At 46.1% G+C, this 17,957-nt stretch overlaps 1 protein-coding gene and 2 long non-coding RNA genes across 4 annotated transcripts; all 3 read left to right on the top strand.

The window, feature by feature from the left end:
* Positions 1-5,185: 5,185 nt before the first annotated feature.
* Positions 5,186-6,175, top strand: LOC115249933 (putative nuclease HARBI1). The gene has a single exon (XM_029836617.1). It carries the CDS (start codon positions 5,186-5,188, stop codon positions 6,173-6,175), a length of 990 nt encoding a protein of 329 aa, XP_029692477.1.
* Positions 6,176-13,535: 7,360 nt separating this feature from the next.
* Positions 13,536-14,510, top strand: LOC115250048 (uncharacterized). The gene is made up of 4 exons (XR_003888626.1): positions 13,536-13,794; positions 13,883-14,106; positions 14,183-14,274; positions 14,394-14,510. It is a non-coding gene; the product is annotated as an uncharacterized lncRNA (long non-coding RNA).
* A 117-nt stretch (positions 14,511-14,627) lies between these two features.
* LOC115250047 (uncharacterized) lies at positions 14,628-16,031 on the top strand. Of its 2 annotated transcripts, none has more exons than XR_003888624.1 (4): positions 14,628-14,753; positions 14,857-15,056; positions 15,144-15,260; positions 15,355-16,031. It is a non-coding gene; the product is annotated as an uncharacterized lncRNA (long non-coding RNA). The 2 variants fall into 2 exon arrangements; XR_003888625.1 differs by having other exon boundaries at positions 15,352-16,031.
* Positions 16,032-17,957: the final 1,926 nt, after the last annotated feature.

Here is a 17,957-nt window from a genome sequence, read left to right as displayed (position 1 = left end):
GGTTAATGAACATTATTACACTATAGGATTTCACACATATTCAAAAATAATTTGTTCACAATGTGCTATTTGTGTAAAACACAGCGCACAGGGAGGATTGAAGGCCCCTGCAGGTACTACACCATTACCAAATCACCCATTTCACACAGTTTTTCTAGATTTTATTCAGCTAACACCATGTGAAGGTAAGCAATATTGTCTAGTAGTGTTAGTTGGATTTACTAGATGGGTAGAAATTTTCCCCACGGCAAAAGCAGATGTACTGACAGTGGCAAAAGTCCTATGTAGAGAGATCATTCCCAGGTTTGGCATCCCAAAGGTCATCTGGAGTGACAATGAATTGAATTGAATTGAATTGAATTGAATCAGGTTTATTGCCATTGTTCATGTAATACACAGTATTACACAAGCTAGGAATTTGTCTTGGTGTGACGCTGCGACATTCAACATAAAGAACACAACACTAGAATAAGATAAATAAAATAAAATAAGACATATATACAGTATATACATAAATGGTAAGAAATAGTGCAGGTCAATGCAGGAGTAATGTGATGTTCATGGGTCCGACTGGCTGCTGTACATGGTACTTAAGTGATAAGTCACTTGGTGTTCAGCAGCCTGATGGCAGAGGGGAAGAAGCTGTTCATGTAGCGGGAGGTTTTGGTCCGAATGGACCGTAGTCTCCTGCCTGAGGGGAGGGGGGAAAACAGTCCGTGACCAGGGTGGGAAGGGTCGGCCGTGATCCGACCTGCACGCCTCCGGGTCCTGGAGATATACAGGTCCTGGATGGATGGAAGCCTGCAGCCGATCACCTTCTCGGCAGCGCGCACGACGCGCTGCAGCCTTAGTCTGTCCCTGGCGGTGGCACCAGCATACCACACGGTGATGGAGGAGGTGAGGATGGACTCGATGATGGCCGTATAAAACTGCGCCAACATCCTGGGAGGCAGTTTGAGTTTCCTCAGCTTCCGTAGGAAGAACATCCTTTGCTGGGCCTTCTTGATGAGGGAGCTGATAGTTGGCTCCCACTTAAGGTCCCGGGTGATGGTGGTGCCCAGGAAGCGGAAGGATTCCGCGATGGTGATGGGGGAGTCCATGAGGGCAAGGGGGGGCAAAGGGGCTGTGACTTTCCTGAAGTCCACAGTCATCTCCACTGTCTTCTGAGCGTTGAGCTGCAGGTTGTTGTGTCCGCACCAGGACACCAGTCGAGCCACCTCCCTCCTGTAGGCAGTCTCGTCGCTATTGGAGATGAACCCGATGAGGGTGGTGTCATCCGCAAACTTGATCAGTTTGACAGACTGGTGGCTTGAGGTGCAGCAGTTTGTATACAGGGAGAAAAGGAGGGGGGAAAGTACACAGCCCTGGGGTGATCCAGTGCTGATGGTGACGGAGTCCGAGACAGTCTTCCCCAGCCGCACATACTGCCTCCGATCCGTCAGGAAGTGAGTGATCCACCTGCAGAGGGAGGCAGGCACACTAAGCTGGGACAGCTTGTCCTGTAGCAGAGCGGGGCGGATGGTGTTGAATGCAGAGCTGAAGTCCACGAACAGGATCCTTGCGTAGGTTCCCGGGGAGTCCAGATGCTGCAGGATGGAGTGAAGGGCCAGGTTGACCGCATCGTCCACAGATCTGTTAGCTCTGTAGGCAAACTGCAGTGGATCCAGGAGGGGGGTGGTGATGGACTTGAGGTGTGGCAGGATCAGGCGCTCTAAGGACTTCATGACTACAGAGGTGAGCGCCACAGGTCTGTAGTCGTTAAGCCCAGTGATCAGTGGCTTCTTGGGGACAGGGACGATGGTTGAGGTTTTGAGGCAGGCTGGCACCTGGCACGACTCCAGGGAGGAGTTGAAGATGTCTGTGAAGACAGGAGTCAGCTCCTCTGCGCGGTGCCTCAGGGTGGAAGGAGACACGCCGTCCGGGCCAGGGGCCTTGCGCGGGTTCAACCTGGCGAACTGCCTTCGCACATCCTGTTCACTGATGATGAATGGAGGGGGGGAGGAGGGGGGAACTGGTGGTAAGTGATTGGGGGGGGACTGATGGTGAGTGATGGTGCGTGGAGGGGGGGAGGAGGAGGGAACTGCCTTTGATGGAGTGAGGTCCATGGGGGCAGTGACACTGGGGGGAGGGGAGGTGTTGGGCATGGCTGACGAGGTGTCAAAGCGGGCATAGTGGAGGGACAGACTCTGACAAAGGGCCTTGTCGTCCTGACCCTTTGAAGCCTGAGGCCTGTAATCGGTGATCTGCCTCAGGCCTCTCCACACAGAAGCAGAGTCGTTAGCAACTGCTGCTGAACTTTCTCCGAATACACAGATTTAGCTCTCCTCAGTTCCTTGCTAAACCGGTATTTGGCCTCTCTGTAGCAGTCTCTGTCTCCACTTTTCAGCGCTGCTTCCTTTTCTTTCCTGATCTGTCTGAGTTTCGGTGTGAACCAGGGCTTGTCATTGGAATAACTCACCCTAGTGCGCGTTGGTAGAATGCACTCCTCACAAAAGTGGATATATGAGGTCACAGTGTCCGTGTACTCATCCAGATCATGTGTGGCCCCTTTAAACATGTCCCAGTCAGTTGTATCCAAGCACGTGCGCAGCTCCTCCACAGCCTCACTGGTCCATCTCTTCGTGGCGCTCACGGATGGCTTAATTAGTTTAAGTTTCTGTCTGTATGTGGGCCTCAGGTGGACCATCACGTGATCAGACAGTCCTAGCGCAGCACGGGGGATAGCCCAATACGCGTCCTTCACTGTGGTGTAGCAGTGATCCAGCGTGTTCTCTGCTCTGGTGGGGCATTTGATAAACTGTTTGTACCTGGGGAGATCGTAACTCAGGTTGCTCTGATTAAAGTCGCCAAGCACGATAACCAGAGCGTCGGGATAGGTCCGCTCCACTTGTTGAATACAGTCCGCGAGCGTGCGCTGAGCCTCGCGCACGTCCGCATCTGGCGAGATGTAAACAGAGGCCAGAATGAATGAAGCGAACTCACGCAGAGAATAGAAGGGTCTGCAGTTGATGAAGAGGTATTCCAAAGCAGGAGAACAGTGCTGAGAGATCACAGTCACATCAGTGCACCAGACCACATCAGGTCGGCACGGAACAGCTGGAATCCCTCGAGGAGGAGCGCGCTGTCCGGTGTCTCTTTCCTGAACCAGGTTTCAGTGAAGCAGAGAACACACGAGGTGGAGAAGTCTTTAATCCGCATCAGCAACTTCAGCTCGTCCATTTTGTTACAAAGTGAGTTGGCGTTGGACAGAAAGATCCCAGGCGAGACTGTGCAGGAGAGGCTCGCGCACGGCGCTGTGCGCGAGCCTCTCCTGCGTAGTCTCGCCAGGGCACCGGCCCGTCTTCCTCTCCTCCGCCGTCTCACCTTTTGGGCCAAAAAGTGAACCAGGTCGGCTGCAGGAGCCAGAAAAACTGGAAGTAATGAAAGCCATTTTGTAAATGAGGTAGTGAAAACTGTAGGAGTAACTTTGGAAATTGATTTGAAGAATCATCGTGCATACCACCCTCAGAGTGCAGGATTAGTTGAAAGAGTCAACGGTACTATTAATAACAGACTAAAGAAGGGTATGGACAAGACAGGAAAGAACTGGATATTTTGTCTCGACCTGGTGAAATTATGAATGCACATAACACCACACAAGAAAACAGGCATCACACCTTTTGAATCATTATATGGGCGGCCTTATTGCCTACCATACTTTGCAACAACAAATGGGTTAGAACATGTTGAAGAAACAATAGCAGATTATCTAAAAAAAGTGTTACTCAACCGAGGTGTGAACGCTGTAAATGTTCTGCCTAGTCCTGTGTCTTCCACAGATTCCACCCCCCAGGAACCGATTCAACCGGGCGACTACATGTGGGTGAAGAAGTTTGTGCGAAAGAGGTAGCGCATGCCTAGGTGGGAAGGTCCTTATCAAGTACAGCTGACCACAAAGACTGCAGTTCAAGTGGACGGGAAACTGTCGTGGATACACCTTTCCCATTGTAAGAAACAGAAAATTCTTCCAGGTGAAGGCGAGGGAGCAGTGGCGGACTCTCCGTAAACGACTGACGGCCTGTATAGGTCCAGCAACGGCTGAACCCCGTCGGAACCTGTGAAGGAGAGCTAAAAGGAAATGAAGTTGTTCTTCCTAATTGTGGTGAGTGCTGTGACGGCGGGACTTGCGAGTTTCGGCCTTTGGGATTTCTGACAGGAGGGAGGTAATCAGAGACAGAATAATACTCTGAGACAGGATGAGAGCAACACGCGCACTAAACGCACCGTAGATAGCCACTTAGAACATTCGTGGTTAGAAAAAAATCCAGAGTCCTCACACACTTACAGTTTGAATACATGGTGGCGCTATGCTAATTTCACAGCTCGGACACGGCATCATTGTTGTTATGTAATCATAGGCTGTTTCCGAAACCACACACTCGTTCCCTATTCACTACTCACTACATGGGGGACATGGATTGAGTGAACTACGTAGCGCACTCAATTCAAAATTAGCTTTCGGACACCACGGACACTACGGACACTACGGCGCACGTAAAATGACGTAATGTTGTCGCATAATAATAACGAACCGTTCCCCGTTCCCCGGGAAAAGTGGCCAGGTCCATTTAATTATTTTAACCCATCCGAAACATACCCAAACACATTCAGCGCTTGTTTCTTTGAAAGTGCAATATTTTACCCTATTATTATCTTTATATAATAATAATAGATTAAAATATTAATGTCAATAACAATAACATAACACTTCCTTATTATCTCAAATAATTAGTGTCCGGTGACATTTTCGCGCCATGACATGATGGTACAATCTCAAATATCTATATAAGTAATACAGGAATTTTACATACAGGAATTTTACATCACAAAATGGCTCCAGAACTGCTTTTCGTACTCTTTAGTATTCTTTTGCTGCGATCCCGCCGTCTGGCGAGGAACAGATGCGTCCGAAGGGCAATTTTGGCTCTAAGATCCAGATATCAAACTGTAAGTGAGGGAGGGGGGGGGTGGACATTTGATGGTAGATTGATTTCCACATTTATGTGTTATTTTAAGATGATCATATTGTATCAAACAGCACAGTGGAAAATTGCCTTTAAAAAAAACAACAACAACTTTGTTTTACCAACAGAACGAGCAACCATCACAGTATTGTGTGCAGAACAGGCATGTTCCATTGCTGGCGATGTACGTTGATGGCCAAACTGACCTCCGCCCAGACTTCCGTCTCTCTCGGTCAACGGTGGCCAAACTCATCGATGTCCTGCGCTCACCGTTTGACCATGGCTGGGGTCTGGAAGTGGAGGTTTTAGTGTACCTTTTCTGGCTGGCAAGCGCAACCTCTTACCGTGTGGTGTCAAGGGGATTTTCAATTCCACGTTCCACAGTCTTTGACATTGTTCACAGGATGTCAGACAAAGTTCTGTCCCTGAAGAATCGGACCATCAAATTTCCAGGTCTGGTAGACATTCCGAATATTGCTGCTGGATTTCAGCGCCTGTCGGGATCACCGGCTCTTCAAAATGTGGTGGGTAGCATTGACGGGTGCCACATTAGAATCAAGTCCCCAGGTGCACATGCTCAGTGTTATTTCAACAGGAAGCTTTTCTACTCCATCCAGCTGCAAGCAGTGTGTGACCACCAGGGCCTTTTTATAGACATTTTTACTGGCTACCCAGGCTCAGTCCATGACGCGCGAGTCCTGAGAAACAGCCCTCTGTATGTTCAGGGACTGTACCCACCTGAGGGATATTGTATAGTTGGGGATGGTGGCTATCCCTGTATGTCCAGGCCTATAGCTCTGGTTACACCGTACAGGGAGCCAGTGGCGAATATGATGGTGGCCAGGTTCAACAGACATCATGCAAAAGCCCGTTCTGTGATAGAACGGGCTTTTGGCATTATGAAGACCAGATGGCGGGCAATAATTTTTAAAGCTCCGGAGGTGAAGCCTGCATTTGCCACCAAGGTCACTGCATGCTGCACCATTCTGCACAATGTGTGCTTGCAGAATGGTGACAGCATGGAACCCTCAGAAGATGCACTTGGGTCAGATGACACTGGTCAAATGCAGCCAGACCTACAATGTGGAGAGCAAATTCGGAACAGACTCGCTGCTGCCCTGTCAGCACCAACCCACCTCCCACCAGCTCTCCAAGAGCATGATTACATTTAGGACTGGTCTTTATAATCTAGCGTTTTGGAGCATGATGTCTGTTGAACCTAGCTGGTTCCTCTTAATTTGAAAGACTTTTGTGTTCCATTTTTGTAAATAGTTATTAAATAATCCAAATTGGATAAATGCAATTTCTTTATGTGTGTGTTTATGTAAATAGTTTTCATTTCAAAATCAAAAACTGTATCAATTAAATTTACACTTTGAATAAAGCATTTGTCATCAACCATATGATGCGAAGAAAGCAATCTTTGATGGAAGTTAACTTGATTTAAACAATTTAATATTACCAACAGAACAGTACAATTACACAATTTAATATATACTTTTTTACATTTTTTCTTTTATTTGCTCTAAGAGATCTAAAAGTCTCTCATCCCTGGCTTCCTCTTGTATTGCCCTTTCCTCGGCCCTCTCCAGCAGCTCCAGGATCCTATCGCGCCGCTGGCGCTTGTGTGTTGCTGGCCCTGGTTGCTCCTCCTCTGTCCCTGACTCACCATCAGGTCTCTCCAGGACTGAATGTGAGGAGCCTGACGTCGAATGGCCCTCCACCCAGGCTGAGGCAACGAGGCATAGGGGCCGAATGGAGGGCCTGCCACCTATTGCCTCATCCATGAGCGGGAACTATTTCCATTTGTCAGCTGTGACCTCCCCAGACTCAGTCCCAGACCCTGATGGTGGTCTCCGAAGCTCCTACAAATAGGGAATAAGCGAATAATTCAAACAGTAATGCAACATTTCCTATAATTATTAGTCTGTTACATTTAGACCAAATTTAAAGCAATTATTACAAACCTTGTAGGTTTTTTTAAGGTTCTCCCACTTTTTGGCTGCTCGTGCTGGAGTCAGCTTACCAGTGAGGCCAATTTCCCTCAGCACAGCTCTACAAATTGGAACAAGGACATAAACAAATTGCAGAAGTCCATCAGTTTAGTTTCTGGATTGTGATCACACCAGATTCCAAGTTACAGCAATACAATACAGTATTTAATAACATTTTGCCACCACCCACTCCCATCCTGCTGCAGCAGAAAACCTCTTCCCGGAGAAGAGGTGGTCCTTCTCCATCCGGCATCGGATCATCTTAATTATATCATCGTCACTCCCTTAAGAAATCAATTCAAGCCAGCGTTATATTAATACCACTCCTACAGTACCTTAAATTTGCATTTGAAATTCACCGACTCTAGTACGGCAGAATTAAAGCGGTACGTAATCTAATAAGATGCTTATAGTCGCGTATAAATAAATAAAGGCAAAAACATTTAAAATGGAGGCAGCAATGTTCAACTAAAGTGAAATAATTTTACGCTCTAGTAAGATATGTGAAACAAATACCAATATAATAATAATAACATAATATTACATACATTTGTACGTCATGTCTGCTCGTTTACCCGCCATCGACAGATTACCACGTGATACCGTAAAGCCTGATGGGATATATTACCGAGCCCAGGTGCATCGGTTGTACACTACTTTTTGCAGTGCATTGTGGGATACATTGAGTGCACTCGCGATGCTCACTAAGAATTCGGACACTATTTCAAAATGGCGTCCACGCGATTAAGTGCACTACGTAGGGTATAGGGGGTGGTTTCGGACACAGCCATAGTTGTTATGTTTGTTCTATGCTACCAGTTTCCATGCATACACCGCGAGTAACTGCTAAACCGATGACAGGGCGTCATCGCTAATTTTTCTGAGGCGTCATCGCTAATTCAGAAATCCAAGACCACTACGTGTCTTTTAGATCCCATCCCAACACACCTGTTGAAGGATGTTCTACCACTGATAGGCAGTTCTATCCTGGACCAGATCAATGGTTCTTTAGTGTCAGGTTATGTACCCCGGTCCTACAAGGTGGCAGTGATTAAGCCGTTGCTTAAAAAACCATCACTGGATCCTGATGTCTTGGCAAATTATAGGCCAATATCCAACCTTCCTTTTATCTCTAAAGTTCTAGAGAAGGTGGTGGTGACTCAGTTACTGGAGCACCTGCAGAGGAACAGCCTGTTTGAGATGTTTCAGTCAGGCTTTAGAGCTCACCACAGCACAGAAACAGCACTTCTTAAAGTCACTAATGATCTTCTCATAGCTTCCGATCATGGACTGGTCTCTATGCTGGTTCTGCTGGACCTCAGTGCTGCTTTTGATACAGTTGATCACAGCATCCTGTTACAGAGACTGGAACATGTGATTGGGATTAAAGGGACAGCACTAGACTGGTTTAGATCATACTTATCTGATAGATACCAGTTTGCCCATGTCCACGGCGTTCCCTCCTCATACAGTAGGGTTAGCCATGGAGTTCCTCAAGGTTCCGTACTCGGACCAATCCTCTTCACATTGTACATGCTTCCCTTAGGGAACATTATTCGGCAGCATGGGATAAATTTTCATTGTTATGCTGATGACACTCAGCTCTATTTATCCATGAAAATCGAGGAGACAGAGAAGTTAGTGAAGCTCCAGACCTGTCTTAAAGACGTAAAGTCCTGGATGTCTTCAAATTTCCTCCTCCTTAACCCAGGAAAAACTGAGGTCATGGTGTTTGGTCCTGAACCTCTCAGGGATAGATTAGATCACATGATCACTCTAGATGGTATCTCATTAACATCTAGTCTCTCTGTGAGGAATCTAGGAGTAACTTTTGATCAAAATCTCTCCTTCAACTCACACATTAAATTAGTCTCTAGAAGTGCCTTTTTTCACTTGAGGAACATCTCAAAGATCAGGAAGCTACTGATGCAGCCTGATGCTGAAAAGTTAGTCCATGCATTTGTTACTTCCAGGCTGGACTACTGTAACTCCTTATTATCAGGGTGTCCAAACAACTCTTTAAGAAGCCTCCAGTTGATCCAAAATGCTGCAGCCAGAGTTCTGACAGGTATTGACAAAAGAGATCACATAAGTCCTGTAATGGCGTCGCTTCATTGGCTGCCCGTTAAATTTAGAATAACTTTTAAAACCCTTCTTCTGACCTACAAGGTCCTCAGAGGCCTAGCTCCATCCTACCTGGAGGAGCTAGTGATACCCTAGCCCAATAGACCGCTCCGCTCTCAGAATGCTGGTCTACTTGTGGTTCCCAGAGTTTCTAGGAGTAGAATGGGGGGCCGAGCATTTAGCTACCAGGCCCCCCTGCTTTGGAACCAGCTCCCTGTCCAGGTACGGGAGGCTGACTCCATCGCTACTTTTAAGATCAGACTCCCCCCCCCCTATCTATTTGCAGGTATCACTGCCATCGGAGCTGCATAATGACCGCCGGCCCCGTTGAAGTGATTGTGCATATTTTTTGTGTGTGTTTCTGTGCTCTGTGCCTCTCCTCTCCTTCTCCTTCTCCTTTTCCTCTCCCTCTCCTCTTCTTTCCTCTCCTCTTTCCCCCCCTCCTCCTTCTCCTCTCCTCTACCTCCCCTTCACTCTACCTCTCCTCTCCTCTCCTCTACCCCTCTCCTCTCCTACCTATCCTATCCTCTACCTGTCCTCCCTCCTCTCCTCTCTCTTTACCCAGCCGGCCATCAGCAGGAGGGTCCCCCTACATGAGCCTGGTCCTGCTCAAGGTTTCTTCCTGTTAAAGGGGAGTTTTTCCTTGCCACTGTTGCTTGTCTGGGGTCAGGCCCTGGGATTCTGGAAAGCGCCTTGAAACAATTTTGATTGTATAAGACGCTATATAAATAAAGATTGATTGATTGATTGATTGAGGGAGTGTAGGACAGTGTTTTGTCCATATAGGGCTAAGCCGTGACACGAACTTCACACTAAAGATGTTGGATGGAACGTGGTTCGCTCGCAGCAACTGCACCCAAGTGCCACTACGGACAATGGCAGGGAAAGCCAATAGATCCAGAGTCCCTGTGCTAGGTGCGATAAATCACACATACTGTTATGCACGAAGTGGTGGTAGAGATTTGGGGTCGTTACACAAGGATGTCTGTAAAGTTGTTTATACGTCATGCGCACTGGGAGTCAGTGGAGATGTGAAGTTAAACTTTACAACTGATCGGTATTATCGGAAAACATGTCTACAGCAAAATAAAAGTTCCGAACAGTGCGAACAGGAGTGTATTGATGACCCCCGTTACTTATGTGGTTTATTTACCTTAAATGAATCAACACAGATGTGTCCAGAAGGTTATAACTGTACATGCAACTATCCCGCTTTCGCGCCAGGAGACAAAGACACGCAATTAGTGGATAAGGGATGGTGGTTATGTGGACACAATGCAGACCTACCAGCAAACTGGTCAGGAGTGTGTGCTCCAGTACATCTCAATGATCATACAGTCATAATTTATGCTGCTAATGCTAGATCCGCACCACAGTTGCGTTCCAGGGAGGAGTTTGTGCAATGGTAGGAGATTACTGTTGTACATTCATCCCAGAGAATGATGCGGACGGTCATTTGATAGATAGTGCATTGAAAAATTTAACTAAGCTACAGAAAGCTATGATTGACGATGGTAGTCCTCCACCAGACTGGCTTCCAAAAATGTTATCAAGGCGGAGGGAACTGTTGTTCAAGACAGGAATGATGATAGGGATAGTGTTGCTAGTATTAGCCATACTAGCTTGTTGTGTAGTACCTCTTGTTCGGGTTTGCATTGGCTGGCTCGTGGGATCAGCTGTTACTAGTACTTTGCTGCAGGTGGAAGAACAATTTCTACTGGACAATGATGAAGAGGAATCAGAAAAAGAATGGACAAATGTGATGCAAGATGTAAATTAACTGTTTAAGATGTCTTAAGCTGTAACCATGTTGAACTCTGAGTGTAAGAAAAGTGTTTCTAGGGAAATGACGTAATGCATTGAAATTTCATGAAAATGTAAAGATGTAATACTGATGATGAGAATCTAGACGCATTTAACGATAAACAGGAGGGAAATGTGAGAAGAATTATTGTTGTTATCGTTTAAATGCTAGGATGAGTAGATTTAGAGTGTTTAAGGAGTGTTTAAGAAAAGGAATGTTTAAATCAAGTGCTGGAGCTATTTATATAACCAGCACTTGGAGGTACCCTGTTTGATAAGACGAGGAAGTCGTAAAGATGGGAAAAGTAGATAGGAAACAAGGAATCGTGAGGTCCTGATTGACATAAATCTTGTATGCACCAAATAAAAGAGGTAAGCGAGCAGCAGAAGAGCGGAGTTGAGAGAGGAAGTTTGAACTGCTGCTCAGCTCTCCCTTGCAAGGACTCCTGTTGTTCTTCACCCTTACATTCCCACCACGGGTCTTCCCTTTTTTGCATGCGCGCGGTGACTCGACGCTGTGAATTTGGTGACGGCTAAGGAGGAATTCGCCACAATGGAGAATTGGGAATTGTGCAGCGTTCTAACAGCCCATGGGCCTCTCCACTCCATATGGTGCCCAAGGCAGATTGCACTTGGCGACCGTGTGGCAATTTTCAGCGCCTTAACAACATCACAGCCCATGACCGTTACCCCATTCCGCACATACAGAATTTTTCCGTTTCGCTTGGCAGGCACTACCGTTTTCTCCAAAGTAGACTTGGTGCGTGGCTATCATCAGGTTCCGGTGCGTGCTGAGCATGTGCCCAAGACTGCGGTGATTACCCCGTTTGGGCTTTTTGAGTTCCTGTGCATGCCCTTTGGCCTGAAGGGGGCAGCATAGACCTTTTAGCGGTTGATGGACTCGGTATTACGTGACCTCACCTTTATGTTCGTTTATTTGGACGACATTTTGGTAGCAACTCCATCTGCGGACGAGCACCTGACACACCTTGGGCAGGTTTTTCAGCGACTGGCAGATCATGGCCTGATCGGAAACCCAGAGCAAATGCCAGTTTGGTCTGTGATTGATTTCTTGGGCCACCGCATTTCTTCCCAGGGTGCAGTTCCGTTGCAATCTAAGGTGCAAGCGGTGGCGGAATTTCCTCGATGAGCACACTTGAGGCTCCAGGATTATCAGCATGTTGTGATGTCAATGAAAAACATACACCAACCCGAGGAGGCAGGCTGATAAGGATATGACAACATAAGTATAATTTAATCCATGACGGCACCAACGCCTTGCAAACCTGCTCACGGCAGCACAAATGTAAAGAGTCCGATGCCTCTTTACCTACAGGTCAATTTATCACAATAGCAAAACTAGAACAGGTTCCCTGTTCATCAGCAGAATGACTGTGATACTGTAGGAGGGAAATGCAGTATTGAAAATGTGTCCACACAACAGTCAAGGAACCTGCAAAAGACCGCCGGTTAAAAGAGAAACTGGATCTTCGTGGTTTCCTTAAAACCGTGGCACAAAAACAACCTGGAACAAATGTGATGCAAATCTAATGAAAGGTCATCCCTGAAACGAAATCATGCAAAGGAAAACAAGGGAAAACGTCCGGCTGATAAGGATATGACAATATAAGTCTTATTATATCTATGACGGCACCAACGCCTTGCAAACCTGCTCACGGCAGCATAAATGTAAAGAGTCCGACGCCTCTTTAACTACAGGTCAACTCACAATATCAAAACTAGAATAGGTTCCCTGTTCTATGCTGACAGACGGTGAGCGACTCAACCCAGAACCCTTCTAGCTCTTTGGGCACTTCCTATTCCAACACAAGGGTGAAAAAAAGCTCTGTCACTTTTATTTCTAATATCCGGGGGTGCAAAAATCATCATTCCAAATTTGCATTCCACCTTTATCTTTCAGGGAAAAAAAGAAAGTCCACTGTAGCCAAAATGATCCATCAGCAGAATGACTGTGATACTGTAGGAGGGAAATGCAGTATTGAAAATGTGAAAGGTTTTGTTTCCAATTATCCACCTTATAGCCGTTCACATGGGAGCACCCGGCCGGACTCATGACTGACAAAACATTCAGTTTGGGTTTATAGGCGACAAGGAAATGTCTCCTGCATGATTCACTCGGCTAGTTAGCACAAAGTATCTGCCCTGCAAGTTCTTTTTGCAGTTCTTGGGGGTCTTTCAACTAATGGTATATAGAGCTGAAAAGACAGTCCTAAGATTATTCTGAGGGTGAGATGAAGCATTTGTTTTAAAATAGTTAATGCGGGACAAAGCCATAGCCAAAAAAATATCGGTTGTTTATTTTGTAATTAGGCTTATTTTTGGCCACATAGAATCTTGGGCCTTCTGTTGTAATTATTCACAAGGTGTATATGTGTGTGCTCCTATATGTAAAGCTTTACTAAGCTTTGATGGATCAGAGCATGAAAGCATTTTTAAAACTAAAAGCTTTCATTTATACTGCTTCAGGGTTGGAGACTGCTAGACTTTTTGTTGGCAAACACACAGTACATAATATATACGTTGGTTTAAATGAACGACGCAGCTTTGGCACAAAATGTCTATCATACTAAATGGTTTGTCGGATCGTTTTTTCTTCACTCTTGAATCCTAATCATTTCCATTTTTGTCTTTTTGGATTACTTCTGTTGGCTTTTACCTTGCCCATTCTCTTATGAGTTTTCCATCTATTGCTATTAACAAAAACATGCATTTAACCAGGCCCCAGAAGAGTTTCTGAAGTGAATCTGCTCTTTGTTTATAGGCAAGCGAAGAAGTTTGAGACTGTTAGAAATGGGGTATTACGACAAGGATGGAAATCCGACCATTTGTTACAGAGAGAGAGTTTACAGGTACAGTACAGAAAATTACAACCACATCAGTTAGTGCATTCTTTGTATGTCTTCAGGGTCCCACTGTTCCACTTTCTTTCCAATCCAGAGTTTTCAAGCGGAGGCAAAAACCCATAATTACAAGCGACACAACATCTGACACCATTGGCGAGGACAGCTATGACACTAAACGCATCCTGAGCTACCTTAAAGAGTCGAGCTCCTCAGAGTCGAGCTCCTCAGGAAGCTGCATGTCCAGCAGTACTAAAGATACAGTCAGTACCTGCAAGACCAAGTGGCTCATTTTCTCGAGTCTGGTGGTCCTTGCATTGAGTAAGTCGTCTGTCGTAAACATATATTAGATGTTTGATCTGTTTTGCACACTATCTGACTGGCTCCCCCCCATCAGTGCTTCCAATCATCTTTTATCATTTGGACTTCATTTCTTTTGAAAGACCAACTAATTATGACCCGGTAACCACATCTCCAGTCTATCAGAAGGTATTGCATGTTGAATATATATTTGAAGTAACATAAAGACAGCTGGGGACTGTCATCAATCCATTAGGTAGGCATGGATCATTAAACTGGCTTTTTCTCACTTTTACTGCACCAATCAGAGGTTTGAAAATGTGATGATGCACATAGAGAAGCTTCAACCTGCATTGCACTATTTGAAGGAGAAACTGAACTATCAGCTCCCAAATGAAAATTTCTGGACCACCTCTGCTCTAGATTCTCACGGTACGATATAAAGCTTTGAAAATTGTGATTAAAAAAAAAAGAAAAAGTGTAATTCAAAGGTCTGGATTCATGTTGATCTCACTGGGGGGGGGGGGTGTTTTGGTGTATTTTTGTTTTGATGTGCAGGAGCCAAAGTGTACAAAAAATGATCCTCCAGCACCTGTGAGAGGATCGCGGGAGGAAAGATTTTGGGGATTCAACTTTTTTCAAAAGTGGTTTCAGCGACTGTCATTCAGGTGAGTATTGATCTAATTCCCTAATATTCTTCCACACAGAAACAGCTATCTTTGGCTAAAAGGTTGTTTGTTTTGTTTGATATCAACCTTATTTTCTCCTCAGGGACAACATCCTCCAATCCCATGGAACTGTTGGTCATTTCCGGGTAGCCATGGCCACCTGTTTATTGAACTCTTTACTGGGTTTACTGGGGTCTGACTTGTCTCTGACAGGGACTACAATCTTTGGATGAAAAAGCGGTGCATCTTGGGAAATTTATATACGATCTTGAGGGTAACCCAACCCAGACGTTTGCAATGAAGGTAAGGAGGACATTGCAGAGAAGTTTTTTTATTTATGGTGCATATTTTTCAGAACTAAAGTGTCTCTTTTGTCTTTTGTCTATGCAGGATCATGACAGTATTCCTTTCAATTACATAGACTTGCGAATTGAATCCAACTATGGCCATGCTGACTACACGTGCTTGTATGGCTTCAGGGTCCATGGACAGATATAAGATATAATAGTGAGTAATTAATAAAACTAATTAGACTTGATAAAGTTTTTGTTCCAAGTCAAATTTCTCTGAAATTGATCAAAAAACATTCTTTTACCAGCAGAAATGATTGACGACTCATGCTACTGAAATCCGTCTCCGAATTACACACTAAAACTTGCCCATCCTGCAGAGAGAGTGCTGATGATGTTTGATGAATGAATCCAGGCCATGAGAAACTGAGCCTGAGCCCACCACAGATGATGATCACGCTGCTGAACTATTCTGGAACAACTACGTCTGAAAATGACTGCACGGCTCAGTGGACATATTGAAGTGCTCTGAAAGACTAACACCTGCTCATGTGGACTTCCCCCTCCCCAGCAGCAACATCAGCCGTCTGAAGGATCATGAATAATGCAAAGAAACTCATCAAATCCAAAGAAATCAGACGCTACACAGCCCATATGCATTCTGGGCTGGAAATCAACAATTGCTGACCGCAGACATTTCTCCAGCTCGTAAACACTATCAGACTGCCCCCCCTCCCCCATCAGTGCTTCCAATCATCTTTTATCGTTTGGATGTCATTTCTATTGAAAGACCAACTAATTATGACCCGGTACTCACATCACCATTCTATCAGAAGGGATTGCATGTTGAATATATATTTGAAGTTGTGGCGGACACATAGGGGTGTATCTCACACCCAGGTGATGTATGGGGTTATGGGCGTGGTTAGCCCTGGAGTTAATGCACTGTTCGACGCGCCATTTAGTATTGTCTGGTGGATGCAGAATAAAGACGTCCAAACCATCTGCTCTGTCCTAGTCATTCCTCGTCCTGCCACATTGGTGACCCCGTTTGAACATGTTAGAGGCAGTAGACGAAGGTATCTCCTCTTTGGTCATGTTGCCCCGACACACGCAGCCAGCTAGCTTCACCGCGTCCGTGAAGCTGCCCGACTTCTAGCAGAGCGATCTGGCCCCGTGGTTCCAGCATGTCGAAGCGCTGTTCCACCTGCGAGGAGTCACCGAGGACGACTCCAGATATTATTTGGTGGTGGCGGCTCTGGACCAGCAATCCACACTCCGTGTCATGCAGCTGCTGCGGGCCACTGCTCGGCAAGTACGCAGCGCTCAAGGAGCTCCTGCTCCGGAAGTACAGTCAGTCCGACGCGGAAAGGGCGTATAAACTGCTTTTCTTGCCGGGTTTGGTCGATGGTTCGGCGGTAGACCTTATGGACAGCATGCTGCTGTTTCTGGGCTCTGATGAGGGCGGGTTCCTTTTCGACGCTGAGAATTTGGTGACGGCTAAGGAGGAATTCGCCACAATGGAGCGTCTGGGAATTGTGCAGTGCTCTAACAGCCCATGGGCCTTTCCGCTCCATATGGTGCCCAAGGCAGATTGCACTTGGCGACCGTGTGGCAATTTTCGGCATCTTAACAACATCACAGCCCATGACCGTTACCCCATTCCGCACATACAGGATTTTTCCGTTCGCTAGGCAGGCACTACCGTTTTCTCCAAAGTAGACTTGGTGCATGGCTATCATCAGGTTCCGGTGCATGCCGAGGATGTGCCCAAGACTGCGGTGATTCCCCGTTTGGGCTTTTTGAGTTCCTGTGCATGCCCTTTGGCCTGAAGGGGGCAGCATAGACCTTTTAGCGGTTGATGGACTCGGTATTACGTGACCTCACCTTTATGTTCGTCTATTTGGACAACATTTTGGTAGCAAGTCCATCTGCGGACGAGCACCTGACACACCTTGGGCAGGTTTTTCAGCGACTGGCAGATCATGGCCTGATCGTAAACCCAGAGCAAATGCCAGTTTGGTCTGTGATTGATTTCTTGGGCCACCGCATTTCTTCCCAGGGTGCAGTTCCGTTGCAATCTAAGGTGCAAGCGGTGGCAGAATTTCCTCGATGAGCACACTTGAGGCTCCAGGATTATCAGCATGTTGTGATGTCAATGAAAAACATACACCAACCCGAGGAGTCGGGCTGATAAGGATATGACAACATAAGTATAATTTTATCCATGACGGCACCAACGCCTTGCAAACCTGCTCACGGCAGCACAAATGTAAAGAGTCCGATGCCTCTTTAACTACAGGTCAACTTATCACAATAGCAAAACTAGAACAGGTTCCCTGTTCATCAGCAGAATGATTGTGATACTGTAGGAGGGAAATGCAGTATTGAAAATGTGTCCACACAACAGTCAAGGAACCTGCAAAAGACCACCAGTTAAAAGAGAAACTGGATCTTCGTGGTTTCCTTAAAACCATGGCACAAAAACAACCTGGAACAAGTGTGATGCAAATCTAATGAAAGGTCATCCCTAAAACGAAATCATGCAAAGAAAAACAAGGGAAAACGTTATTGGCAGCTGTGCGGGGCGATCTTGTGTGGGATGAGCTCCGGAGGAAACTGGCAATGAAGTCACCCGCAGACGTTTTGGCAACCAAAGTGATGAGCGGACGACCCGTGCTGAGCTTCCACAGCTCCAGCAGACCACAGCATAGAAGATCACCGATGCCACCATATTTTTGGAGTTGTTTCTTAACCATATGCCAGTCATAAAAAGTCCTAAGCAGTGTCCTGCACATGCCAAAGGACCTCAGTCTGCTCAGCAGATGGAGACGACTTTAGCCCTTCTTGTACAGGGCATCTGTGTTGTGAGTCCAGTCCAGTTTATTGTTGAGATGAACACCCAGGTATTTGG

The sequence above is a fragment of the Takifugu rubripes genome, chromosome 5, assembly GCF_901000725.2.
Source record: "Takifugu rubripes chromosome 5, fTakRub1.2, whole genome shotgun sequence".
Classification (NCBI taxonomy): Eukaryota; Metazoa; Chordata; class Actinopteri; order Tetraodontiformes; family Tetraodontidae; genus Takifugu; species Takifugu rubripes.
Note: the sequence above shows the minus strand (reverse complement) of the source record. Positions and strands in the feature narration are given on the sequence as shown.